The following is a 27,325-nucleotide window of genomic DNA, read 5'->3' on the forward strand; positions in this document are numbered from 1 at the left end:
ACTAGCATTAGTTGTTAGGTCATATTAACATTAGTACTTAATACTCTAACTACAAAGCGTAATTTTGTTCTCTTGAAATGAAAATTCCATTTATTTCTTAATTCCACTAACTACAATGTCAGATTAAATATACTGTTAATTTAATTCACTATATTAGTAACTGCATTTAATCCTAATTGACTACATATTAATTACCTACTAGCATTAGTTGTTAGGTCATATTAACATTAGTACTTAATACTCTAACTACAAACGTAATTTTGTTCTCTTGAAATGAAAATTCCATTTATTTCTTAATTCCACTAACTACAATGTCAGATTAAATATACTGTTAATTTAATTCACTATATTAGTAACTGTATTTAATCCTAATTGACTACATATTAATTACCTACTAGCATTAGTTGTTAGGTCATATTAACATTAGTACTTAATACTCTAACTACAAAGCGTAATTTTGTTCTCTTGAAATGAAAATTCCATTTATTTCTTAATTCCACTAACTACAATGTCAGATTAAATATACTGTTAATTTAATTCACTATATTAGTAACTGCATTTAATCCTAATTGACTACATATTAATTACCTACTAGCATTAGTTGTTAGGTCATATTAACATTAGTACTTAATACTCTAACTACAAAACGTAATTTTGTTCTCTTGAAATGAAAATTCCATTTATTTCTTAATTCCACTAACTACAATGTCAGATTAAATATACTGTTAATTTAATTCACTGTATTAGTAACTGTATTTAATCCTAATTGACTACATATTAATTACCTACTAGCATTAGTTGTTAGGTCATATTAACATTAGTACTTAATACTCTAACTACAAAACGTAATTTTGTTCTCTTGAAATGAAAATTCCATTTATTTCTTAATTCCACTAACTAACTATTAAATGCCATACATTATCCTCAAATAACATTACAGTTATTGATATTTTTATTAGCTATATCCTCTTCATCATGAGGTTTCAAATTTTTTAACATAGAGAATAATGGGCCACGTAGTGGCTGAGATGTGATTTAGCTGAAAAATCGGTTGAAGGTCTATATTGTCTCACGGAAGTTTGAACAAAAATCGTTGAATATCGGATGTCGATTGCAAATAACTGAACAAAAAATCGCTGGATGTCGATTTTCGATATCCGGATATCGAAAACTGATATCCGGATGTCGAAAACTAACATCCAGCATCCGAGATCCGCCTCGTCCCTCCCCCTCCGATATCCGGTACTGATATCCGCCCAACCTCTGAGGGACGGATATCGCCCGACATCCGATATCTGATATCCTAAACCGTCCCACTTTATCCCGGATATTGGATATCGGTTGTCCGATACCGGATATCGGATGGATGTCGGGATGGGCGAACACTAGTACTGGGACTGAATGACAATCCCGTCCGTCCATCACATCCGTCCCGTACTTCGTCCCGTCCGGAACAGTCGTGCACTATAAATAGGGGGGCAGAGGGAGAGCCGGAGAAGCGGGGGAGAAGGGCAATGGAAGGGCACGGCGGCGGCGCGGCGGCGGTGCCGGGGCGGTCGCGGAGCTCGCAATCTTCGCAATCGCCGTCGCACTCCGCCTCCGTCTCGGCCTCGAGCTCGGTGCAGCGCAAGAGGAAGTACGCTTCTTCGATCGGCGCCTTCGCCAAGGAAGAGGGCGAGGAGTACGAGGAAGAAGAGGAAGACGAGGAGGAGGACGAGGGAGACGACGATCACGACTCTCTCAGGACCTTCACTGCCGCTCGGCTCGAAGGAACCAACTCGAGAAGCGCCAAACCGCCCAAATCTGAGAGCCTTTCCGCGATCGGGGAGACGGGCGCCAAGGACGAGCGCGGAGCTAAGGAGGAGGCCGCCAAGGGGATCTTCACCGAGAATATTCAGACCAGCGGGGCTTACTGTGCTAGAGAGGAAGCTCTGAGGCGAGAGGCAAGCTCTATCCCCTTGAATTTTGATTTTATCTAATAGTTATGCAGGAAGATTCTGCCTTTTAATCAAAATGGTTGTTTTTATGTGTGCTCGTAACCAGCTATGTAATCCATATTTGAAAATTATTGGAATGGTTTGTATGCCACCAGTAATTTCAAATTTTTTGAAATGGCTGTTCTATCGTCTTATGTTTTTTACCAAGATAATTATGGACATCTTGACCGATATAGTTATTTTTTTAGGTTGGTAATGTCGAGTTAATTAATCTATGTCTTGAGGAATAACGGAATGTTTTTTGTGTCATCAATGATTTTTACATATTGAGGAATTTTTGAGTTATAAGGAGTGTACTCCTGGAGGATGTCAAGTGCATTTTAAGTTAAATAATTATTCACATATGTACTCCATTGCTAATTACTTGATCAATATTTTTAAAATAGTGTAACTGGTTTTATATCACCGATTAATTTTTAATTTTAACGTTCACCGGGAGGAGAGGCGTGCATTATCCAATTTTTACATTTTAAAGTACAGCCTATGAGGGTTAATGCTTCTTGCCAATGGTTTCAGGAGGACTCAGGGAGGCTAAAATTCCTTTGTTATGCAAACGATGGAGTTGATGAGCACATGATCTGGTAAATTCAATATTATTTTATTTAATCTTTATCATAGAATGTTTGATCTGACGTTCTTTGTGGTCAGGTTGGTAGGATTGAAGAACATTTTTGCCCGGCAGCTTCCTAATATGCCTAAAGAGTACATTGTTCGTCTGATTATGGACAGGTAACGGCATTTTACTCATGATGGGCCCGTCGAATAATTTCCGTCACGCTATTTCTTTTCTTATTATTTATTTTGAATGCATCTTTTTGGATCTGAAAATGTTTGATCTACGATTGCATGAGTTGCTTTTTATTTGATAATACTAATATATTTCTAATGGCGTCAAGTCCAACAAGTACATGCTGAGTCTAAAAGTACATTTTCTTTTAAAGATGACACAAAAGGATATATCTCACTACAATTTAATGCCGGGAATTATAAAGTAGATTACTTGGAAACTGATGACCTTCTTATATATCCTTGATATTTCATTTCGTGTCCACCTTGGGGATAGAAATATTTTTCGCTTTTCACTATTTGATGCTTTTACTACTCACTTTTAGGCTTATCTTTCTCGTTTTTCACCTGCAGATGCCACAAATCAATGATGGTCATTAGAAATAACATTGTAGTTGGCGGTATAACATACCGTCCCTATAAAAGGTGAATAATCCTCTTATGTTCTTAAACGAGCCCCAATTCATGTCCATTGTTAGCTTATTTTGCTAGTAACGTTTATTTTGATTTCATAGTAGAATTGATTTTATTGAAATTAAGCTACACATGTATGTGGGGGACCGATTTGGAAATGCAAATGTTCAGTGAGAAATTGTCTCGAAATATATTTGTGTGAAACTACTCCAACGGACAATGATGGTTCATTCATTGTGCGATTTTGTCGCCGTGGGGCTACGGAGGCGCCAATTGGGTGCTGTGGAAAGCAGCACAATTGGGTGCTCTGGTCAGTATGAATAGGCCCAGATCGGCTCGGGTTGGACTGAGTCAGGTGGTCTTGGAAATCGATCAATCTGGCAAATCCTAGCAGCAGTGCTCCTTGGAGTGTATGAGGACAGCCCTGCTCCTATCTTCTCTGCTATCCCTCCCACTTGCCCCTATCGCTCCTTCTCTCTCTCTCTCTTTCTCTCTCGCTCACATCAGATCTTGTGTAAACCCTGAAGTAGTGGGGTGGAGGCGGCTTGGCAGTCAGTCCGCTGTCATTTTAGGTTCCTGTTCTTCTCTCATTGGTGGATCTGGCGCAGCCTTAGTACAATGACAGTGTAGGAACAGGACTTGAATCTACAAGCCTTGCTCTACTTGAAGCAGCCAAGTCTTGAATCCACTGAACTAGCTTCTCCAACTCTTGAGTCCACAAGGGGTTGTGCTTGGATCCACAAGCACTGAAAAACTCTCTGGCAAATAGAACTCTCAAAGGGGAGAAACAAGAGTTTCAACAAAACAATGCACTTCAATAATAATCCTTCAAGGGTACATGGAGGCCCTATATAGACCACAACAAGTGCAGGGTCGTCCATAATGTCAGAACCATGAAAAGACAACTCAAAACATTGAGAAAAACAACTCTGACAAGCTAAAACAGAGAATAAGCAGTATGACAGGCCCAAACAAAGATATTCTGCAGATTTTGGTGTATAATCTGTCAGAAGATCTGCAGCTCTGAAACAAGCCGGAACAGAGGTTTTGTGCAGATTGTAGCAGAAGAAGAATTTGTCAGAGGATTTTATCAGAAGAAGAATCTGTGAGAGAATTCTGTCACAGAAGAATCTGTCTGAGTATCCTGTCAGAGAAAAATCTGTCAGAGGATTTTGGGGGCTCTAGGTACTTTTCTGCATATCCTGTCAGCTTTTGGAATGATCTCCTTCTCCGGCCACCAGTTGCTAATGCGCCTTAGAAAATTGGCTTTTGGGCTACATCAGGATCCTATCATACTATCAGTATGATTGTACACGAGCATGTTGAAATAAATCAAACTATTAAATGTCACTTAGTTCACTGCTCGAGTTTTGAAACATTAAAGCTTTTCTTTCGTTCTAAGTTTGTGATACATTCTTGACAAGAACGTACAGCCTCATGAAGAGGAAAATGAACCAAGATGATTTAAAAGAGGCAATGGCAATGCGGATAGGGGGGAAACACTATTCTTGCCACTTAAGTCAGATTGGCAACATCGACTGCTGAGCGCCAGAGGCCAGAGCAGTGAAGATAGGGTGACGTCCAGTATGGGTGGCCACTCATATCATCTGCTCTTTTCTTCTTCCTAATATTCTCAAGTGATAGTCTACTGGAATTCCTGGATTTCACATTTGGATTTGGACTTGGGAATCAATTGTTTGATCTATTTTAAGCATCTTAAATTCTTTATACGATTTCTTTGTACCAATCTTTTTATTCTTGAAATCAGTGTATCAGTTCGTTATTTTTATTACCACTCTTCAACATAAGATGGTTGATGTGTGAATTTAACAGTTATCAATGACACCGAAGCTACCACTGTCATCTCACTGTTAATTTTCTCTGTCCTTATTTTCTGAGCGGTAGCTTTTTGTAGGGGGGAATAATTTTTCAGTCTTTATTCTCATGTCGGTGCACTTTGCCTCAGAGAATATTTAAGCCAACTTCAATTTGTGCTTCATGTTTCTCAGTCAGAGGTTTGGTGAGATTGCCTTTTGTGCGATCAGATCCGGTGAACAGCTTAAAGGCTATGGAACTAGGGTCATGAATCATTTGAAGCAACATGCACGGGACGTTGATGGCCTTACACATTTTCTCACTTATGCAGACAATAATGCCGTTGCTTATTTCGTCAAGCAGGTATACTAGTTAAATGTTTTTTCGTGGGGTGCTTTTTTTGTTTTATTATTTGAGGAATAACTTTTGACTCATATTAGCATTCTCTTCCTTAATGAACTCTTACTGGGTCGTGTTTATTTATTTTGCTCTTTTAGAAATAGTTGGAAAAATTCATAGGAGGGATCGATAGGCAATGGATGTGAGAGAGGAGAAGATGGCTGATAAATTACATACAAGTTCTTATCTCCGAGAATAGTCTGTTTTACTTATGGCCTTATTCAGGCAGTACAATGAATCTCGTCTTTGCGTTGGTAGGGCTTCACAAAGGAGATTACATTGGACAAAGAGAAATGGCAAGGGTATGATCGTAATTTTTTCAACTGTCTTTCTTTTTCTCTGTTGGAACTTCAAACCATCTTCATTTCTGTTCCTCCTTGATAACCACAATTAGTGAATAGAGCATTTCGATGAAGGGAAAGTATTACACAGAATCATCCTTGTTTGATCTTGCAGCGTCCATTCATAATATTTAGTACTCTGCATGTCTTGAACCTGAGTAATCCTCCAATTCTGGCAAGGTCAACTGTTATTGGTTTAAGACTAGCAACCACATTCAAAAGTATGGCATAGCCTCAAAAATGATGGCAAATTTATGTCTTTCGTAAACAACGGTAATCAACTACCCGCATTTTGAGTTCTCTACCTACATTTTTTATTTGTTGATTTATTTATTCTCTACCGACAATTTATTATTCTGTTCCTAATTTTGATATAATTATAATTTATGTTGCAGTTACTTAAAAGAGTACGACGGTGGTCTCTTAATGGAATGCAAGATTGATCCAAAACTTCCATTTATTGATATATCAACAATGATTCGACGGCAAAGGCAGGTAAGGGATTCCTACCTCTATGCTGTAGGGAATCCTCTTAGTCCATGGACGAGGGGGCAAACAAAATATTTCTCTTCAATATGTATGATAACTGAGCAAGAGTTATGTTAGTCCAAAGATAAGATCAATAACAATGTTTCAGTTTGTTGCTTAAGTTGTGATTCTTTCCCTGCATTGCGATTGAAATCAAATAATTAGTCAGCGTTGATGATTCTATTCTTGTTTCTACTTCACATATCATCGACTCATTATTTGTGCTAACCTGGGACCTAAATGTCGTTATTAGACAATGGTTGTTGGAACTGAAATGTTTTTTGGGCGATATATCACATAGAATATATGAGCTCTAATGAGTGGTTCATGTTTTTTTAAGTTCTTGTAATTTTGTGTCTATTGATTCTCATTCCATTTGCCATTTTGATTTTGTAGGCGATTGATGACAAGATTCGAGAACTATCCAACTGCCACATCATTTACCCGGGGATTGATTTTCAGAAGGTTTCTCTCTCCATTCAACTTCCTCATCATATTATATTTCTTTTTATAGTTTCTGTGGGATTAAATTAAAATGGATGTATTAATACGATAGGATCTGGCTGCGGACATATTGGAAATGAGACATGAGAGAGAAAAATGAGTAAAAAGAGCGTCCTCCCTCTCCTTACATTTGGGATATTTATACCCTTATTTGACGCGTAGGACGGGTACAACCCTCATAAACCTTTGATGGATCTATTAATATTATGTTATAACATAATATAACAAAGCTATGTAAAGATAAGTGCTCATCGTTCACTCCATACCATCTGCCATAGCCCGTCCACTGGCAGTGCATAATTATGTAAGGACCCTTAAAAAACGTAAAACTATAAAATCTCTCCTGTCCTCTATTGATCATCTGTGACACATAAATTCTTGTTGCTCTCTTTTCTTCTTTTCATTATATTATGTTTGCTATAGAGGGAGGTGAACGGAGGGTGTGGGGGACCCCTTGGGTCGAGGGTGTATTTATAGTCTTATACTAATTAATCATATGGGGATGATCGCTAAATTATCTCAGGTGACCTTCCCCCTTTTTTCAAATAAAATTATATATCGGTTCTGTGCGCTCAAATTCAAGATTTCCGAGAGATTTATGATTTGATTGCAAATGTTGAATCATCTGAAGTTTTATCAAAATGTTTGAATCACTTTGAATCTTGTATCTTGATAGAGTTTTGAAAATATTTTTCTTAATAATTTCTCCTTTGTTTTCTTTGACTCAGAAAGAAGCGGGCATTCCACGACAGCAAATCAAAGTAGAGGATATCCCTGGACTGAGTAAGTGAGACTACAAATTACTGTTATGCTGGAATTAACGTTAGAATTGCCACAGATTTTCCTTTAGTCCAGCCAGCATCGGCTGAATCCTATTGATTTAAGGTTCAGGTTTGGGTTTACAATTTTAGGTTTTAAGAATTTAAGCTATTGATTTAGGGTTTAGGGTTTGGTTAGTGTTTAGATATTTATGGTTAGCATACAGGGTTTAGGATTTTGGGTTCAGGGCTCTTGAAGTTGTGAAAAATTAAATTATTAACCTGCATTTGCACTTTGTTTCCCCACTCAATTCTATTACGGCTCCTTGGTTTCTAATTTTCTGCCATTTATCTAACTGTGTATGATTGTAACAGGAGAAGCTGGTTGGACTCCAGATCAGTGGGGCCACTCTCGTTTTAAGCCCGCCAGTGCCTCATTCGATAGTGCTGCATATCGTCAGTCAATAAATTCTTTCATGCGACAGCTTCTGAAGGTAAGCCTCATGCCCATGGCTTCCTACTTTTAGATCAACGTAATTCAATTTATTGTGTTCACCTGGTTTGAAAAGCTAACTTAAAAGTTTCTTTCAGTTCTATAATTTAAATTGGAAATGTATTCAAGAAGAATTGCTTGCCTTTTCACATTACTGCCAGGTGGAATTGCTTGCCTTTTCTCAAGTTTCTTTCGTTAATAGTGTTTTGTTACTGCCAGGTGGAATTTTTTTTCTAGAAACAGCATTCTACTCTGTGCAGACTAGAGATAGGAGAGGTCCCCCATTTTAACTGGATTTTTTAATTTCGTACTGTTATATGACGGTCATCTCTCCTTTCCGAAAGTATTTGATCATCTGTCCCAACCTCTGGACGTGAGGCAGGAAGGCATAATGTGGCCTGTTGACGTTGGAATGCATCATCCCAACAGTTTAAAATAATTTTAAAATGCTTTGTCGAAATAAAAACAAAACGGTTTATTATCGTTATATATGGATTTAAATATTAAGATCATATATTATGTTGAATATATAAGTAAATAAGTCAGGTCCAACGGATGACACATCCGTCCCATTCACCATGGTGCGACACTGGACAAATGACAGTGTACAGTTGATGTGACTTCATCTGTATCAATTTGAAAGGTGCCTTTTCTGATTTACTATATCAGCTTTAAAGGGTTATAATTCAATTCTCAATTTTTCTCAAAATATAGGTAATTCAATTCTCAATACCTAATAAATGTATAGTCATATCCCGGAAAAAGTATATGGCAGTCGTTCCGACTCATGGAAGAGAGTCAGATATTGCTTTTAAATGGATCCCTGAGTTATGTTTTTGTCTGGCCTGTTTTGCAGCTAATGAACGAGCACACAGATGCTTGGCCATTCAAAGAGCCTGTTGATGCTCGGGCTGTTCCTGATTACTATGATATCATTAAAGATCCAATGGGTATGTGTTGAATTGATCTGATCTGTTAAGTTAGCTTAGTTATTACGAATAGTTTCTTGTTGATTATAGCTTCAAAACTAGTTTCCCCTGCTCAACTGCTCCACTGGATTTGGCTTCAAAACTAGTTTCCCTCTGTCAAAAATCTTTCCTGATGTTGCATTACAGTTTTGATGTTGAATTGGGTACTATATTTCTCCTTCACTTGATTTTCTTTTAAAAAAAAGTTCTCCTTAACTTGATATTTGAACGTTCATTCAACGATTCAAATCTTATTGCGTGACAGCCTTCATGTCTACCCTCAGTTTTGCCAATCGCGGTGCCGCATCGGATTCTGGAATACTGTTCCTTTTTGTTGACCTTCATTTATGATTTTTTATTATTCTTCTCGTTACCTTTTTATGGTGATATAAACCCTGTTATTCCATCCAGAAACTTGAAAAATCTTCGAATATTTTCCTATTTATTCTTATTCCTTTTTCTAGCAGTTCTATTCCTCCCTTTGCATAAATCCTATCCTTTTTGATATCTGGCATTATTTTATGGCCATTAACCCTATGAGTCCATTTAAATGTCTCATGTATTTGCAATTATCCTCATCATGATCACATAATCCTTGATTCTCAATAATACTTACTCTATTTTTCCTGTTAAAAATAGGGGTATTATTTTAACTTACCGTTGTAAGAATTCCTCTCTTTATAAGTATAAAGAACCCTCTAATTCAATGAAGTTTGGTTTCGTTATTCCCTTTTCTTCATTGGTGGGCTCCGAGGCCAGGAGGTTTCCTCCCACTGCTTTGCTCTATCTTCTCTTCTTTCTGGTACAATTTTCTTAAACCCCAGATATATTATTCCGCTAAATTTCGTTGAAAAAAATAATATTATTCCGCTAAATATATCTCATACATTTCCTATCCTTATTTCTTTCTTTCTCAAGAGAAAAAAAGAGTAAAAGGGAGCAATCTCCCTCGTTCAGTGCATTATGGGGACATTTATTTCATATTAGTACAAGAAACGGTGAGTGCCATTTCCTGCCCGAAGAGGATTCCATCAGGTTATCTCGTATATATACAGTTATCTTTATGCGAACATAATTAATTGTTTCTTGTCAGAAGTAGGGTATCATTTTAATTTCTCTTCCTTAGGATTCTGATAAGATTCCTTTGAGAATCTATCATAATACGAAGAGAAGGCGCCGCACCACAAACGTACGAAATGAAATACCTATAAATAAAGGTTGGGGGTGGAGAGGACTGGGCCAAAAGGCATCGATCGGATTCCTTTCTACATTTACGAATCTCGATTCTTTATTTCTCTCATGCGCCTAAATCTCAGATAAGGCGATTGTATTGAAAAATTATACTTTTGGAAGTTCTTCAATTCTTTATTTGGATCATTATCAAGAGTTTTCAATCGCTGAATCGGAGAGTCGTATCATATTCCTCTTCCTACACATTTGTTTTCTTCAAAAAAAATATAAGAAGGTTAGGGAGGCCTCTAACTAAATAGGGTTTGGTTTTGTTCCTTTATCTCTATCTACCTGTCTTCGAGGGTGGCCAGCTCCTTCCCCCTCTCTATATAAATTCTCTAAGCCTCATATAAATTCTTCCTCAAAGTGTATCTCATAGGTTTACACTTATCCTTTCTCTTACATAATTAAACCTCCTCAATAATTCAATCTACTCTTCCTGTTAAAAGTAACGATATTCTTGTATTTTCATTCATATTCCTATATTAATTCAGGCTACACTTCTCAATATTTCTTTTATTCATTTCTCCCAATATTCTGGCAGATCTGAGGACTATGTCCAAACGAGTGGAGGCGGACTACTACGTCACACTTGAGATGTTTGTCGCTGATGTCAAGCGCATGTTTGCAAATGCCCGAACTTACAATACCCCAGAAACCATATACTACAAGTGTGCAACAAGGTCTGTTATTCTTAATTTCTTGTAAAACGGGAACAGATCTAGCACTGTATTTTAATACCTTAAATCTTTCATCTTATGGACTCTTTATGTTTAGTTTCAATAATTCTTATGCTCTGGTTTCAGACTGGAAACACACTTCACTGGGAAATTTCAGTCAGAAATCTCAAATTACGTCGGTAAGTTCAACCATAGCTCACGGGCCTCACCCTTACCTTAACTTTTGCGGTAGAATAGGGTATAAGTTAATCCTGTTGATTATCAAAGGGCATATAGTTCTGATTTTTATAATGTTATTGACATGTATAAGTTTTATTTGTATAACTTCACTGGGAACTTTCAGTCACAACTCGCGAGCTACAGCGATCCCTTAACTTTTGCCATAGAATAAGGTATAAGCTAATCCTCTTGATTATCTGACTGAAAATTCTGATTTTTATAATGTTATTTTTATGTATTTGTATTTGTATAACTTTGCTGGGGAATTTCAGTCAGAGTTCTCAAATAACATCAGTAAGCTCAACCGCAATTCACGGGCTACGGCCATCCCTTAGCTTTGATAGCTTTTGCCGTTGGATAGGGTATATTTAAGTTAATCCCGTTGATTATCCAAGGGTATGTTCTGATTTTTCATTACGTTTTTGGTATGAAAAAGAATTTATTTGCAAGTAATCCCCTCGCGATGTTTGTCAAATAGTACTTTGCACTGATAACTTTAGAGCTCAATATCGATGCGAAGGGTGGTTTGGTCTTTTTAATGTTATTAGACTGTATTTTTATGGCATTCACGCGTTTGATATCACATCACCATAGCGATTGGAAGGGTAGTTTGGTCATTTGAAAGTTATTTTTTGTCTATAAACAGGTTCTAGGTGCAAGTGATTACCACAAATGATGCATCTCGTAGTAAGTGTCGTGCTAGGAAGGGGATCGTATCTGGTATTTCGATACGAACCCCGCCATATATTGAACTAGTTTAACATCTCGGCCTAACAGGGGCATTTTAGTCATTTCCACTCTGCTCGTATTTTCCTTTACACAGGGCAGCCCTCCCTTTAGGAGTATCGTTAACTTCGTTTCTCTCCGCCTCCTCCGTGCGATGTCGGTCCCGTCGGCGATCCCTTTACAAGTGACGTCCATTCCGTCACGGCCTCTCTGTACAATATCAAGTCTATTCCGTCGGTGATCCCTTCACGAGGGACGTCCATTCCGTCACGGCCTCTCCGTACGATATCAACTCCATCCCGTCGGTGATCCCTTTACGAGGGACGTCCATTCCGTCACAGTCTCTCCGTACGATATCAAGTCTATCCCGTCGGTGATCCCTTCACGAGGGACGTCCATTCCGTCACGGCCTCTCCGTACGATATCAACTCCATCCCGTCGGTGATCCCTTTACGAGGGACGTCCATTCCGTCACAGTCTCTCCATACGATTTCAAGTCCATCCAGGCATCTCCTGTCCCTCTGCCGACGACCATCCCGACATCTCCTGACCATCCCAGGTTTGATTTAGCATATTAATTAACTAGAATATGAGTTGATCCAGTTAAGTTCTAGGTGATGATTGTGAATATATTTATGAGGAAAAAGAACAAATTTGATATTGTAAGATTGTTTCTCCCAAAAGTAAGTTATTAAATACAGAATTCTCCTTAGGTTTTGGCAGCTAACTAGTGTTAATATAAGGGTTATAGTGCATTCTTTCAATTGTAGCTGACAGCCTTTAATTTTAAATGGCTTTTTTTTTAAGGAATGAAAATATCATTCTCTCAAACGTAAGTTATTAAATATAGACTTCTCCTTAGGTTTTGGTAGTTTACTAGTGTTAATGTAAGGGTTATAGTGCTTCAAGTGGCTTTATTTTGAAGGAATGAAAATATCTCTCTCAAACGTAAGTTATTAAATACAGACTTTCCTTGGGTTTTGGTAGCTAACTAGTGTTATTATAAGGTCAATAGTGCATACTTTCAATTGAAGCAGACAGCCTTTGATTTTAAATGGCTTTATTTTGAAGGAATGAAAATATCTTTCTACTAGGTTTCAAGAATGTTTCATACTTTGAACTTAGGTTTCTGAACTATGTATGAAACCCAATCATATTGAGCTGTATATCTTTTAAACTAGTGTCCAAGGGTATATTCTTGACACTCTTTTTAGGATTGAAAGTTTACTGACCCAAAAAACTACAATAAATTATGGTGGTTAACATATAGTCCAAAGATTTAAAATATGTATGTTATAGATTTGGATGATGATTTCTCCCTGTAGACATAAACTTGTTGTGTAAGAGAGTATTCATGCACTATACACATGTTATTGAAACTATTGCATCACCATATTTGATGTTTATATAAGTTGGGTGATCATTTTTTTCTACTCCTCAATAGGACCATTAGCTTTTTGATCCATGTGTTATTTCTTTCTTTTGTATTGCAGTTAGATCTATGACACATATTCTACCCTTTATGATGCAAAATTGGACTGAGACATTGATCCACCCGATCTGTTTCATACTATCCCTTGGCCAAATATAGGAGGGCCTGGCTCTCATAACTAAGGGTTGAACATACAACTACAGCTTCTTAAATAGGAACAAAATGGTTCTTTTTTCATTTTTATTACTGATAGCGCAAAACTATGGGTGTGAACATGTCATCGTCATTAATCTTTCTCCAATCAAATAATTAATTTTATTTTTGTCATTAAGGGTGTGGTTTGCAATAAACAAAATCAGGCACTAAGTCAAAACTTAATAAAGATTAGGTGACCATTGATTAAAATAAGGGACGATCCCTATATGAATATTTATTTGAAGTGCTGAAATACAATGCAACTATGACACACATGGTAGATTAATTTATTCTGACATTGGGAGTTGTATCAATCAACTCTAGTATCTTGAGAAACTATAGAATTTTGAGATAAGGCTGGAGGAGAATGACACTTTTTTCATCATCACTCTCTACATTTGATGTAGCCCAGGAGCCCATTTAATAAGGCCCATTAGCAGATGGTGTCCCAAGATAGTTTTATTGACATGGAAAGGATATGTAGAAAAACACCTAGAGACCCGAAAAATTATCTAATACATTATTCTTCCAAAATCTACATAATATCTCTACTTGAACTTTTCTAAGGTGGACATCTTCTGCTTCATTGACAAGATGTTACTGAGCCGCGCCATATCTTCTAACACATTCTATAGACCCCAAAATCTGAATAATATCTCTACATGGCCATGTCAGGCTTCTGATCTTCTATTTTATCTTGCCATTGTTGTGTTTCCCAATATTTTAATTTGTCTTTCCAAGGTTACTATCCTATAGTTAACCTTGAAGGTAAAGTATAGAAGTATTTATTTTTATTGAGCAATCTAGTTCTCCTCTTTGAGTGTTCTCCGTGTAGAATCAAGGGTTAAAGATGCTATTTTACGGATGTGGGGACTGGCTGCCTCAAAGTTGATCAAGGCTTATGGATTCAAATCATCTTTCTACACTGTTAGACTAAGAAAACATCATCATAATCATGAATGTATTGAGTGGGGAAGATGGTGATGATGACATTTTCATCACCTGTGGGTGACAATAATGATGAAGATGGATGAGAATGATGACTATAAGAATAAGATGAATTTATGTGACAAGAGGAAAAAAAAAAATTACATCTTTAAAACATAACTTTCACTGACCTATTCTCCCCTATTTGTGTATATATATACCTCTCACTTTGTCCACTCTTCATATCTTTTTTTTTCTCTCTCTCTCTCTCATCTATCTTGTGATCTCTCTATCTTCTGTTATCAGGATCAAGATCAGTTTGAATGAGCCCATTTTATTAAGAGGTTCATTAAATATTAGAGAGAGAGAGAGAGGCAACCCAAAAGCTAGGAATTGACGAAGAGAGAGATAGAGACAACCCAAAAGCTAGAACCTGAAGAAGAGAGAGAGGGAGACTACCCAAACGCTAGAGCATGAAGGAGAGAGATAACCCATAACCTAGAACATGAAGAAGAGAGAGAAAGAAAGACAACCCAAAAGCTAGAACCTAAAGAGAGAGAGAGAGAGAGAGAGAGAGAGAGAGAGAGAGAGAGAGAGAGAGAGAGAGAGAGAGAGAGAGCATCAAGAAGAGAGAAGGAGAGTCAACATGGAAGTTAGAAACTGAAGAAGAGAGAGAGAGAGTCAACCCAAAAACTAGAACCCCAAGAAGAGAGAGATAACCCAAAATTTAGAAACTGAAGCAGAGAGAGAGAGACAGAGAGAAGAAAGAGAGAGAGTCAACCAAAACTCTAGAACCGAAAGAAGAGAGAGAGAGAGAGAGTCAACTCAAAAGATAGAACCCAAATAAGAGAGAGTCGACCCAAAAGCTAGAACCCAAATGAGAGAGATGGTCAACACAATCCAGAACCCAAAGAAGAGAGAGAAAAAGAGAGTCAACCCAAAATCTAGAACCCAAAGGAGAGAGAGAGAGTCAACCCAAAATCTAGAACCCAAAGAAGAGAGAGAGAGAGAGAGAGTCCACCCAAAATCTAGAACTGAAAGATGAGAGAGAGAGAGTCAACCCAAATGCAAGAACCTCAACTAGATATAGAGAGAGAGAGAGAGTCAACCCAAAAGTTAGAACCTCAACTAGAGATAGAGAGAGAGTCAACCCAAATGGAAGAACCTCAACTAGAGATAGGGAGAGAGTCAACCCAAATGCAAGAACCTCAACTAGAGATAGAGATAGAGAGAGAGTCAACCCAAATGCAAGAACCTCAACTAGAGATAGAGAGAGAGAGAGTCAACCCAAAAGTTAGAACCTCAACTAGAGATAGAGAGAGAGAGAGTCAACCCAAATGCAAGAACCTCAACTAGATATAGAGAGAGAGAGAGTCAACCCAAAAGTTAGAACCTCAACTAGAGATAGAGAGAGAGTCAACCCAAATGGAAGAACCTCAACTAGAGATAGAGAGAGAGAGAGAGTCAACCCAAATGGAAGAACCTCAACTAGAGATAGAGAGAGAGAGAGTCAACCCAAATGGAAGAACCTCAACTAGAGATAGAGAGAGAGAGAGTCAACCCAAAAGTTAGAACCTCAACTAGAGATAGAGAGAGAGAGTCAACCCAAATGCAAGAACCTCAACTAGAGATAGAGAGAGAGAGAGAGTCAACCCAAAAGTTAGAACCTCAACTAGAGATAGAGAGAGAGAGAGTCAACCCAAATGGAAGAACCTAAACTAGAGTTAGAGGGAGAGAGAGCCAACCCAAAAGCTAGAACCTCAACTAGAGATAGAGAGAGAGAGTCAACCCAAATGCAAGAACCTCAACTAGAGATAAAGAGAGAGAGAGTCAATCCAAATTCAAGAACCTCAACTAGAGGTAGAGAGAGAGTCAACCCAAATGCAAGAACCTCAACTAGAGATAGAGAGAGAGTCAACCCAAATGCAAGAACCTCAACTAGAGATAGAGAGAGAGAGTCAATCCAAATTCAAGAACCTCAACTAGAGATAGAGAGAGAGAGTCAACCCAAATGCAAGAACCTCAACTAGAGATAGAGAGAGAGAGAGAGTCAACCCAAATGCAAGAACCTAAACTAGAGTTAGAGAGAGAGAGAGTCAACCCAAAAGCTAGAACCTCAACTAGAGATAGAGAGAGAGAGAGAATCAAGAAGGATGTAAATAGGGGAGGGGAGAGTATCCAACTATCCATCCAGTCTGCCGAATTTGAGCAAGTCAAAGAAGAAGAAACATGGGTTCCTTTCTCTCCTCCTGGTTCGGCAGCGGAGATGCTCTCCCCCCCCAGCCCGACGCGCAATCCCCCGTCCTCTCCTTCCACGACATGCCCTCCTGGAACGCCCACTGGAACTCTCACCAATCCCACCCCGACCAGCTGGTTTCTCCCTTTCCATTCTCCTCGAATTTCCTTCAATTTCCTCGATTTTCTTCGATTTTTTTGATCCTTCTTCCCCCCTGAGATTAACCCTTTTGTGAATTCTTGGTGCAGATGGTGGTTGATTTCTCGGCCAAATGGTGCGGGCCCTGCCGATTCATGGAGCCCGTGTTCAAAGGCCTCGCCGCCAAGTACTCCAACGCCGTGTTCGTCAAGATCGACGTCGATGAGCTCCGCGTAATCTCTTATTCCTTTTTTTTTTTTTTAAATTCCGCAGGATCAGATGGTTGGGATCAAATTAGGCCAATTAAGACATCAAAGTTGATTTTTTTACTCGATTTTAGCAATGTAAAATCCCTAGTTATCGAGGGTTAGGGTTCTTGTGCTTCGCTTCATTGTAATGATTCTTGATCTGGTGTCTGGGATAGACTTTTTTTTGCTGATCTAATTTTTATTGTCACTCTCAAGTATCGTGAAATGGATTTTCACTAGGATTCAGCATTAATTATTATTTAGATAAACAAGTATCAGTTTTGGACTGTTGCTTAATCTTATCTACCCATGTATTACCTTTGGTTTCCCTTTTTCTTTTAATTTTCTTCTATCTGCTCAGATCTTTGGTTGAATTTTTGTTTAAAAAAAAAGATCTTTTGTTGAATTTGATGTTTTGTTCGATTCAGGAGGCGGCAGCGAAGTGGAGAGTGGAGGCGATGCCCACTTTTGTGCTGATCAAAGGTGGACAGGAAGTGGAGAGGATTGTCGGTGCCGCCAAGGCCGATTTGGAGAGAAAGATTCAGCTCCATCTCCCCTCTTGAGTGATGATCCTACCTGGTATGCTTAATACATGAATGATTTTCTGAGATTCAGCTAGAAATCCTTCATAAACTTGATAAATGATAGGTTCTCTTATTTTTAAATCTGATGTTGTATGTCATGTGATTTTCTCTGTTGTTCATCTTATTTCTGCTGAGTTAGATGCATATCCAGACAACGTCTTAGTTAGTGTACTGGATATATTTGTCGTCTTATTTTATTCTTGGGGAACTTAATTATGAAGAATCTTCTCATGATCTACATTGATCTTTAAAGAGTTGGCTAGGCATCTCTCATAAACTCAATTAATGATTGGTTTACTTATTCATCTTTTTTTCATCTTATGTCATAAGATGAATAAGTTTGATCTTATTTATCTTATTTCATCTTATTCATCTAATTAATTTGATCTTATTCATCTTATGTCATCTCTCATAAACTCGATTAATGATTGGTTTACTTTTTTTAAAAAACAATTGTTGTATCTCGTGTAGTTGAGAAAATTTGTTCTGGGTTATATTTTGTTTCTGCTGAGTTAGATGAAGTTCCAAATAGCTTCTTCTTTGGTTTACTGGATTATTTTGTCTTCGTATTTTATTTTGGGAGATTGTAATCACGAAGAATCTGCTCATGATCCACATTGATCTTCAAACTGTCAGCTTGAAAGCTTGAAGATTCATAATGATCGGTTCACGTCTTTCTAAATTAGTTTTCTTGGACTTAATCATTAGGAATCTACCATTGATCATTATGAATCTACCTTTGATCCATATTGATCTTCAAAGTTTCAGCTCGCAAACCCTAATAAACTCAATTGATCATTGCTTTTGTACTTTCTAAGTTAATTATTGTATCTTCTGTGGTCGCTTATCTGCCTTGGGTAGTTTACTGGAAAATCTACAATTCCCAGATACTGAAATTTTGAATTAGTTTTCTTGAATTTTTTGTCCTCTCTCTCTCTCTCTCTTGAAAGAACTAAATCAGGAAGAGTTTCTTCATGATCCGCGTTGATGTTCAAAGATTCGGCTCCGAATCTCTCAAACTCAATCAATAGTCGATTTTCTTATATACAATTCAATTGTTGAATCTCTTGTGATGATCTTCTGAATTAGTTTACTTCAAAAATTTATGAGATTAATTGCTTTCTATCCTATTTTATGACAGTACAAGGTAAAGAAACATTGGCACCCACCCAATTCACATCTATTGTCCTTAATTTAGATTTTTTGTTAATCAAATTATTTTCTCTAAACCAGTTTTGGCTCATATATGGATGCATTATAAAAGGAAAGAACGTTAGGTATAAATGCAATTTCAGTTCAAATCAACGGTTGAAAACTATGTGACAAATTAGGTTTTAGCTTCATTGTGTTTATCAAGTTATCATTCTTAAATTTATAATATGATAATCTATAGAGTTTTGCTTTGAAAGAAGGAATTTTCTCCTTTCTGGTTAGTGACCTGGTGAGATAATCATCATAATGAAAGGGGGTTCCATTCTCTATTCTAAGTAGCACATTGAAATCAATTTATTTCAACAAAATTTGCCGACAAAAACTGTATTTATGTTTTAATATCAACCCAGAGTGTAAATCTTACCACAATTACTGTGAATAATTGTGTCCCGAGATGTCTCCGAGTTTGTAATAAGACATTTAAGGACTTTTGTGGTTCTTGAAGGATTCCATCCATGATAATATACAGTGATGGATACTCCCTAATAATATTACTTATACGAACGGGGAAGGGGGAGAAAATGGTGGAATGGTTGTCGGGCTCAGACAGGGAATGCTGGGGTGGACTTTGGCTAGACGAGAGGCAGATGGTACGAACGTTGCATGGGAGTTTTACGGGGTGAATGTCGGTGGAGAAAGATAGTGGCGGGATGGACTTCGCAGTAGAGAGTTGAACCAGTTTAGTTATACATATCTCCCTCTTAAAGGGAAGGCTCCTCTATTTCAAGAAAAATACAAGCATATTGGAAACTGGCTAAAATGCCCCTAATTGGATGAAACAACTAAGCTAGTCTTTGGTATGATGGGGAGATGGGGATCATATTAATTACCTTGAGATTAAACCACTCATAACCATTTCTTGGAGTTGTTCAATAGGGAATCTTTAACTCAGAAATATGAAGGAATTGCCAATTTTAGAGAGAATCTTTCCATTTGTATTTTTAGCATCCAAATTTGGAAACTATCTTTCCATTTCTGTTTCCAAATTACTTATGTAGATTAAATTATCATTACAAGGTTGTTGATAGTTTTGACGGATCGTCAATTATGTACTTTATTTTAGATTAGAAATTCAAAGACTGTATGTTTTTGGTACTTAAGACATGAATCAAGAGTGTGAAAGTGGCTGACAGGCACAAATTGGCATGGTCAGAGGATGTTACTTTCAGGGGAGGATTTGAAGACTTTCCAACTTAACAATGTGAATGTATATCAAGTCAAGGAATATATAAATATTTCTTATTCTTTCAAGTCGGCTTATTTTTACAATTGGATGAAACCTGAAAAATATACTTTTCCCTTTATCTACCAAACATTCAAGTAATTTTAAAAATTGGGTAACCCTTTTTAAATATACCTTCTGCTATAATTCTATAACTACGAGCTTTAACATCTAATTGAGGATCATTTAATTAAAGGGCAAATACATTATTAAGATTGAGAGGGGATTTTCAGAGAAAAAATTGAAATATGATAATTTAAAGCCATTAAAGACGACAAAGACAGTTTCCAGAAATTTCTCAACATGTCTGTTTCATGAGCCACATTTAATCTCCATTTTGGGTGACATATTATTGAGTTATCTTATACTCTTTTATTTTGTATCATAATTGATAATATGCATTCGTATCTAGCCCATGTATCATATTCATAATCATATTATCATTTATTTAACACAAATTTATATCACGCATGCATCAGCATATAAACTTACATTTATTTTTATTTTTTGATGGCTAATTATGGAAATTCTACCTTAAGTGGAGGAAAGCTGAGAACAGGGTTTGGTGACTATTCAACTAGGCAAGACATGAGAGGAGGCTCAATAGCACAGATCTTTGCAGGTAGTTCAGTGTTGTTGCCAATATCCATGGGTTGTTATCTTATGTCCTTTGGTTGGTAACTAATTCATAATTCATAGATAGTAGGATATTGGAGAGCTAGGGGAGAGCAGAGCTATGGTGAAGATACATCAGAGCTTTGGTGGTGTTAGTGTAGAGATATCTTTTCTCTTCTGCTTTTCTTCTGAACAACACACCTCCCGTTTCATCTTTTTTTGCTTCTCTATTTCCTATCAGCACCCTCACATCATCTTCTTTCTTCTATGTGTCTTCCCAATGAGTGTCCTCTCTTCCTGTTCAACAATCTTCAAGACCCTTTTTTTTTGAAAAAAGCTATCAAATATTCTTCCACTTTCCTTTTCTTTCTGTCTGATCAATACACCATTTATCTTCTGTTTTCACCTTCCATTCTCTTTCTCATTTCTCTTTATTTAATTCTTCCTTTTCTCTTTCTGATCAATATCCCTTCCCCCTATTTTATCCTTCCCTCTCAATTCCTGATCAGCAATCTCTCATCATCTTCCTCCTCTATTTCTTCCCAATGATTCTTAATACATATTTTTTAAAAAATTCCTCAACTTGTTTCCTTCTTCCTTTCTATTTCTGTCGGATCACTTTACAGATTACTATGAGTTTTTCTCTTTTCCCCCTATTTTATCCTTCCCTCTCAATTCCTGATCAGCAATCTCTCATCATCTTCCTCCTCTATTTCTTACCAATGATTCTTAATACATATTTTTTTAAAAATTCCTCTACTTGTTTCCTTCTTCCTTTCTATTTCTGTCGAATCACTTTACAGATTACTGAGTTTTTCTCTTTTCCTATCTTCTAGATCCGCCCCCCACATCATTTCTCTCTTCTCCCTGTGTCTTCCTTTCTCTCTTCTGGATCATACTCTTACAGGCGCAGAGTAAACTGAAGAGCATACCCAAGAGCCAGAGTTAAGGCCTCACATGAAGACCACCAGCCAAAAATTCAACTGACTTCTTGTGATGTGCAACTCCTACATGATCTAGAGACGATTAAAGGTTCAGGTAACCTCAAAGGTATGTCCTACTTGATCAATATTAATTTTCAATGTTTTTTTTAAAGGTCCACACTAGATTTAAAGGTTCGCACTGGATTTAAATATTCGGATATGATTTAAATGTTCGTGCTTGCTTTAAATGTTTGGTAGGCACAACTGTGTTTTGTTTTCTGGTTTTAACAAGAAGGGATTTTGTTTTCATGCATTTCATATTAAGATATTTGGCTAAGTATAAACTAAATTAGACCAAACCAAACTATCCATAGTATCCCTAGCTAGAAACAAAATCTGAACTTAAAATTCATATAGGTCAAGTACATAGATATCTATATATATATTTATCATCTTTGAGAGTTAGTGCATTGGTAGGGGGAGGTTTTGTCCAAAAAACCTTGAAGATGTATTAGAAGATTTGGTGATTATGACTGTTTCTGGAATTAAATTGGCTATCCCAATTCAGGAAGATCTCCTAGCAATTATTTGCTAGCTATCAACTACAACAGAGCTGTAGAATTTTAATTTGCCGACCTGATTTGGCTAGAGGGTTAGGAATTAATTGGAAGTATCATGATAGCCGCTCTGAACATATAGTGAATCAAAATGAATCTTGGGATAAAATATGCCAAGGGCTCACATACATATTAGACTACTGGAGATCAATGGGAGGAGTTTATACTTCATATACATTGGAGATTGTGGATCAGACGATTGAATATGTGCAAGAGAGAAGACTTATCAAGACCGAATGGTCAGCTATATTATGGGCTATGTTGGAAGAAGAATTAAGAGAGTTCAGAATCACTGAAAAATGTTACCTAGCCCAACTTTGGTACTTAATGCGTCATAATCAAACACCAAAAATATTAGTGAAATCAACAATGCATAGAGGTGATATTCAAGATACCAAGGAATCTGAGATGATTGTGGAAACAGATGTAATATTGGAGGATGAATTTATCACCCCTAACTGTAGATTATTACATGCACTGGGGAAAATTGATAATCAAATGGGGGACAAAAATATTGGGAGTACAATCCAGATTTTGAAAATGAAGGATATAAAGATGTTTGCATTGAAACTATGATGAATGTTGGGGATTACAAAATGACTCGGTAATTTGGAGATGAAATATAATCTATGAAAGAAAGAAAAATTGAATGTATTCAATAATCCTTTGAGAAATCCCCATTCAACCTTTAAGGAATAAAAAGTCTCCTCAAATTATAAAGAAAGCCCTAAAATAAAAAATGTACACTTCCACGCCAGTTTTTCCATTAAAATTTAAAATTTTAGTTCAAAGCAGGATCATAAAACCTAAATTGTAAAAGCCAACAAACGAAGCATACAAAAACTAGGAATGAAAGTCTAGATAGTTCAATAATCTGCTATCAACCGAAAAAACCATCACAATAGTCAATCCAATATAGAGCTCAAATAAAAACACTACCCAAATAAGAGTGTATCCAATGGGTTGCTTTTACACAATACACATAAATCTAATTTTTCGTTATTTTTTTATGTTTTATTTTTATTTTATTCACAGGTTTTACGTTTTATAAATCTACTATGTGTCAAACCCTTGTACAGATGTGTGTTTTCTTCTCACAAACCTGCTCCTTACACTCTATGACATGTGAGGGTATATCTTTGATTATCTGGCTTTTTGTTCTCATTCATTTATACCTATATTAGAATTCTATTAAGTGTATTTTTTTAGCAAGGCACAAGTTTATGAGCGATAGAGTTTATGAACAATAAAAAATACAATTAATATAATTCTAATATAGGTAGAAAAGAATGAGAACATAAAAGCCAGATAATCAAAGTGATGGGGAATCATCCAGCTGACGCCAAGACGGGACGACTCCAGCCACGGTGAGCTGCTCGCGCCGATGCTCGCCACCCGGGGTTTAAGTACTCCGCGTAAGCATTTTATCTTTTTCTTTTATTTGTTTTGTCTTTGTTTTGTTTTCGTTCTTGGATTTTACAAACTGGGCCGGTGTTTTGGCCCTCATCCGCATTATGTTTTCCTTTTTTTGTAACCGTTAAAGAGAGGCCGAACCACGTCTCACGATGGTTCGTCCTCTCCACGATCTCACTTGGCACCTATCCTCATTATATAAGGGGATAGCATGCCCAAGTGAAGGTTGAGCTATTTGTTGAAGAAAATTTCCAACTTTGTCTCCGCCTTATCGTAGCTAGAGTGTAGAGAGGAGTGGCTGCCCTCGCCCACGTCGAGATTACTCCGTGGTTAGAGCCCGCGCCATCATGTCGAGATCACTCCATGACGACGTGCCTCAATGCCCCCTTGAGATCACTCCGTGACGCCTAAAGACTCAAGAAGCATCCACATTGGGAAGACCTCAAAGACCGTCCTCGTTGAGATCACTCCGGGTACGCGTCTTCGACATCTCCCTCTCCAAGATTGTCAAGAGCCCTCCAAGAAGATCAAGAAACGCCCACTCAAACAGGGTCTTTTTGGGTGGTTCTTTCCAAGAAATCTCTTTCTTGGAGATCTTGCACCACCCACCGCCTCCGCTTCCACTGCTCTCCTGCACTCTCACCTCGCCAGCATGCTCAGCCTGCCGCGCGCAGGGCGTCGCCCTCCCGCGCCCAGTCTAGCCGCCACGCGCGCGCCAGCGTCTCCCATCCGCGCGCCTACCGCCCTTCCACCCGCTGCCGTCCACGCAAGAACTCATCTGCGGGCACGCCGCCACGCACCGGCCGCCACTGCTGGCGCCAGGCCGCGTCGCTGCACCCACGAGCTCCCGTCCGCGCGCCTGCCGGCCTTTCCACCCGCTGCCGCCCACGCAAGAACCCATCTGCGCACACGCCGCCACGCACCGGCCGCCACTGCTGGCGCCAGGCCGCGTCGCTGCACCCACGAGCTCCCGTCCGCGCGCCTGCCGCCCTTTCCACCCGCTGCCGCTTGCGCAAGAACCCGTCCGCGCGCGCGTTGCTCGTACCGGCCGCCGCTGCTCGCGCTAGACCGCACCGCCGCACGCACAAGCTCCCGTCCGCGTGCCTGCCGCCCCCTTCCACCCGCCGCCGCGCGCACAAGAACCCGTCCGCGTGCGCTGCTCCGCACCTCGTGCCGCCCCTCCTTGCCGCACCTGGAGCCTGCCCGCCGGTCAGGTCCGTGCGCGAGTTCCCTGCTTGCTCGCGCCGGTCCCTCCGCCAATTGCGGGGCTCCCTTGCTCGCGCTCGGTGCTGCCAACCGCTTGCCGTCACACGCGAGCCATCCCCAGCGCTCGTCCTGCCCACGGTCTTGTCAATCAGCCGACTTCATCACCGGGCAACCTACACAATCATCCGTGTTGTGGATTATTGTCGAATCAGGTACCTATTCATCTCCCCTCCATCATTTCCACTATTATTACCCGCTGCAGTGCCGTCATTTCCTATCGCTTCCTTTGTCGGGTTTTCACTATCTCGTCTATAGGATAGCCACCTTTGTCGAGAGGTTGGACTTTCTTGTGGTAGAGGATTAATCGTTGAATCTTAGACGATTGAACATCTTTGGGCCGTTAAACGCCCCTTACTCCTTAGACGTCGTAATTGGTCCCTCAGGTCATTAGGAGTCTGATCCGATCAATATCTTCCCTAGCGTACAACGTTGATCATCCTCCCTCTTCGGCAACGTCTCAATTGCTCATTAAGTGGTTTTCTCGACTGGCATTCATTTCATAACTAATTACGAATTCATTCATCCTTATTTTGTGACGTAATACGAGCCGTCTGATCCCGGCACGCTCATCGTATTACATCACAAAGATATACTCACAAGAATGAGAACTTAATATAATTCTAGCGCAACTATTCAGTGGAAGGGAAGGAGCCTAAACCCTTATTTTTTTAGAAACAAAAGCAGTACAACTCGGATGAGACTAAGCAACTACTGTTCTGATGCGCTCCTGATGATTAAGACCGAACTCTAACGTGGAGCTTACTTGAATTGAAGCTGTCATTAAAATCATAGAATGGAAAAAAATAAAATGGGTGGGATATGGATGCAAATATGGATGGGGAGTCTTGCAGTAAAGTGACTTTTAGGTTCTGATTTCTCAGAATGAATTTACTCCGTTTTTCTCTAAAGATAACAACCCGCTCGCAAACTCACCCCTCAGCTGTCCATTTCTTATTCATTCAGGGCGCCCTTAATGGAATCTGGCAGTGCTCCTTTCTCAAACCAGAACAACTCTGAATGTTAGGCGAGACTTTAGGAGCGGGAGCGGGAGCGAAGCGACGCACGACTCCAGGCGCTTAGGAGCAGAAACGAGTTTATGAGCGGGAGCGGATATAAATGTGATAGGCTTAAGCTAAGCCTATCATGAGCAGCGTCGCTGCTTGATTGGCGGGGAGGAGCATCTCTATGGGGCAAGGTTGTTTTCAAGCGCTTTTACTTCATAACCACCGGGTTTGATAGTCGTGTGTAGGTGACTATCCTGCACGGTTCGGAGAGCACTTGTATGTAGTCTGCGCTAGTGAATGGAAGCCCCCAAAAGAAAGAAGCGGCTCTTCCCACGTTCCATTGACTCTATTTATTCTTATGGTAAAATGGTGTATCAAGATGTCAATCTGAGATCTTATTTTGGTTCAATACGTCCACCTACGATAAGTTCATGTGGCTTTTGTGATGTAATACGACCTGCCGGGATTGGTCGGCTCGTATTACGCTACAAGAATTGATGAGTAGGTTCGTGAGTATATGGATGGATGCCCGTAAATGAAATCGTTGAATGATCAATGAGTCGGTCGTCTACAGATGGGGAAGAAGGTCCTCGTCAATCAAAGGGAGATATTGATCCTAGATCAAACTCCCAATGACCCTGCTGACCAACTAGACGTCTAAGATGAGAGGGGCGTTTGACGGCCCGAAAGGAGTTCGTCGTCTAAGTCGGTAATTAGCCCTTTACCACAAAGGAGATCCTACCCCTCGACGAAGGTGGCTATCCTATCAACGAGAAGATACGAATTGGCAGAGGACGAGATAGCGGGCGACGAGACTGGAACAGGTAATAATACTAGGTATTGATGGAGGAGAGACGAGTGGGTACCTGATTGCTCGATAGTCCATGGCACAAGTCGCGTCCCAACTCAATGACGAAGCTTGGACCGGCGACGGATGGCAGGAACAGGCGGCTGCTCGAGGTGTGGGCAAGGATGGATGCGCAGGTGCGGGAAGGCACACAGATGCTGGTGGGAGCAGGGCGCGCAGGGGCGGCGTGAGCGGGAGCGGGCGGTACGTGAGCGCAAGCGGGTGGAGCGGCGCGCCGGAGTGGATGGGGCGCGAGAGCGTGCCGCTCACGGGCGCGGGTGGCGCACGAGCTTGAGCGGCGCGCGGGTGCAAGCGACGCGCGGGCGCAGACGGCGCACGAGTGCAGCGGCGCGTGAGCACAGGCGGCGCGCGGGCGCAGGGGGGCGCACGGGCGGAGGGCGGCGCGCGGGCGTGGGGGGCGCGCGCGGCGCGCCGCGCTGGTGCGGGCAGCGCGCGGGAGTGGTGGCGCGCAGGCGCGGCGGCGCGGGCGGGCGGCGCGCGGTGGCGAGTGGCGCACAGAGTCGTGAGGGCTCGTGCGCACGGGCGCTGGCAGGGGCCGAGGTCGGCGGCGGTGGAGGGCGGCGGTGG

General features: G+C 39.6%; 2 protein-coding genes across 6 annotated transcripts; both read left to right on the forward strand.

The window, feature by feature from the left end:
- The first annotated feature begins 1,501 nt into the window (after nucleotides 1-1,501).
- HAG1 (histone acetyltransferase of the GNAT family 1) lies at nucleotides 1,502-14,348 on the forward strand. Of its 5 annotated transcripts, XR_013582480.1 has the most exons (18): nucleotides 1,502-1,943; nucleotides 2,514-2,578; nucleotides 2,646-2,726; nucleotides 3,138-3,209; nucleotides 5,207-5,375; nucleotides 5,670-5,713; nucleotides 6,148-6,247; nucleotides 6,677-6,745; nucleotides 7,513-7,567; nucleotides 7,918-8,036; nucleotides 8,134-8,196; nucleotides 8,892-8,985; nucleotides 10,778-10,916; nucleotides 11,040-11,092; nucleotides 11,257-11,305; nucleotides 11,779-11,819; nucleotides 11,956-12,417; nucleotides 13,352-13,525. XR_013582480.1 is itself a non-coding variant. In XM_078580637.1 (16 exons), the coding sequence occupies exons 1-16, from the start codon at nucleotides 1,515-1,517 to the stop codon at nucleotides 14,331-14,333; spliced, it is 1,614 nt and encodes a 537-aa protein (XP_078436763.1). In that variant the 5' UTR covers nucleotides 1,502-1,514; the 3' UTR covers nucleotides 14,334-14,348. The 5 variants fall into 5 exon arrangements, 4 of the variants coding, with proteins under 4 accessions (XP_078436763.1, XP_078436764.1, XP_078436761.1 ...); XM_078580637.1 differs by lacking the exons at nucleotides 11,779-11,819; nucleotides 11,956-12,417; nucleotides 13,352-13,525 and adding an exon at nucleotides 14,321-14,348; XM_078580638.1 differs by lacking the exons at nucleotides 11,779-11,819; nucleotides 11,956-12,417.
- A 2,232-nt stretch (nucleotides 14,349-16,580) lies between these two features.
- Nucleotides 16,581-17,721, forward strand: LOC144707999 (thioredoxin H2-2-like). The gene is made up of 3 exons (XM_078581291.1): nucleotides 16,581-16,785; nucleotides 16,897-17,019; nucleotides 17,463-17,721. Exons 1-3 carry the CDS (start codon nucleotides 16,642-16,644, stop codon nucleotides 17,595-17,597), a joined length of 402 nt encoding a protein of 133 aa, XP_078437417.1. The 5' UTR covers nucleotides 16,581-16,641; the 3' UTR covers nucleotides 17,598-17,721.
- The last annotated feature ends 9,604 nt before the right edge of the window (nucleotides 17,722-27,325 follow it).

Source organism: Wolffia australiana, chromosome 9, assembly GCF_029677425.1.
Source record: "Wolffia australiana isolate 7733 chromosome 9, ASM2967742v1".
Taxonomy (NCBI): Eukaryota; Viridiplantae; Streptophyta; class Magnoliopsida; order Alismatales; family Araceae; genus Wolffia; species Wolffia australiana.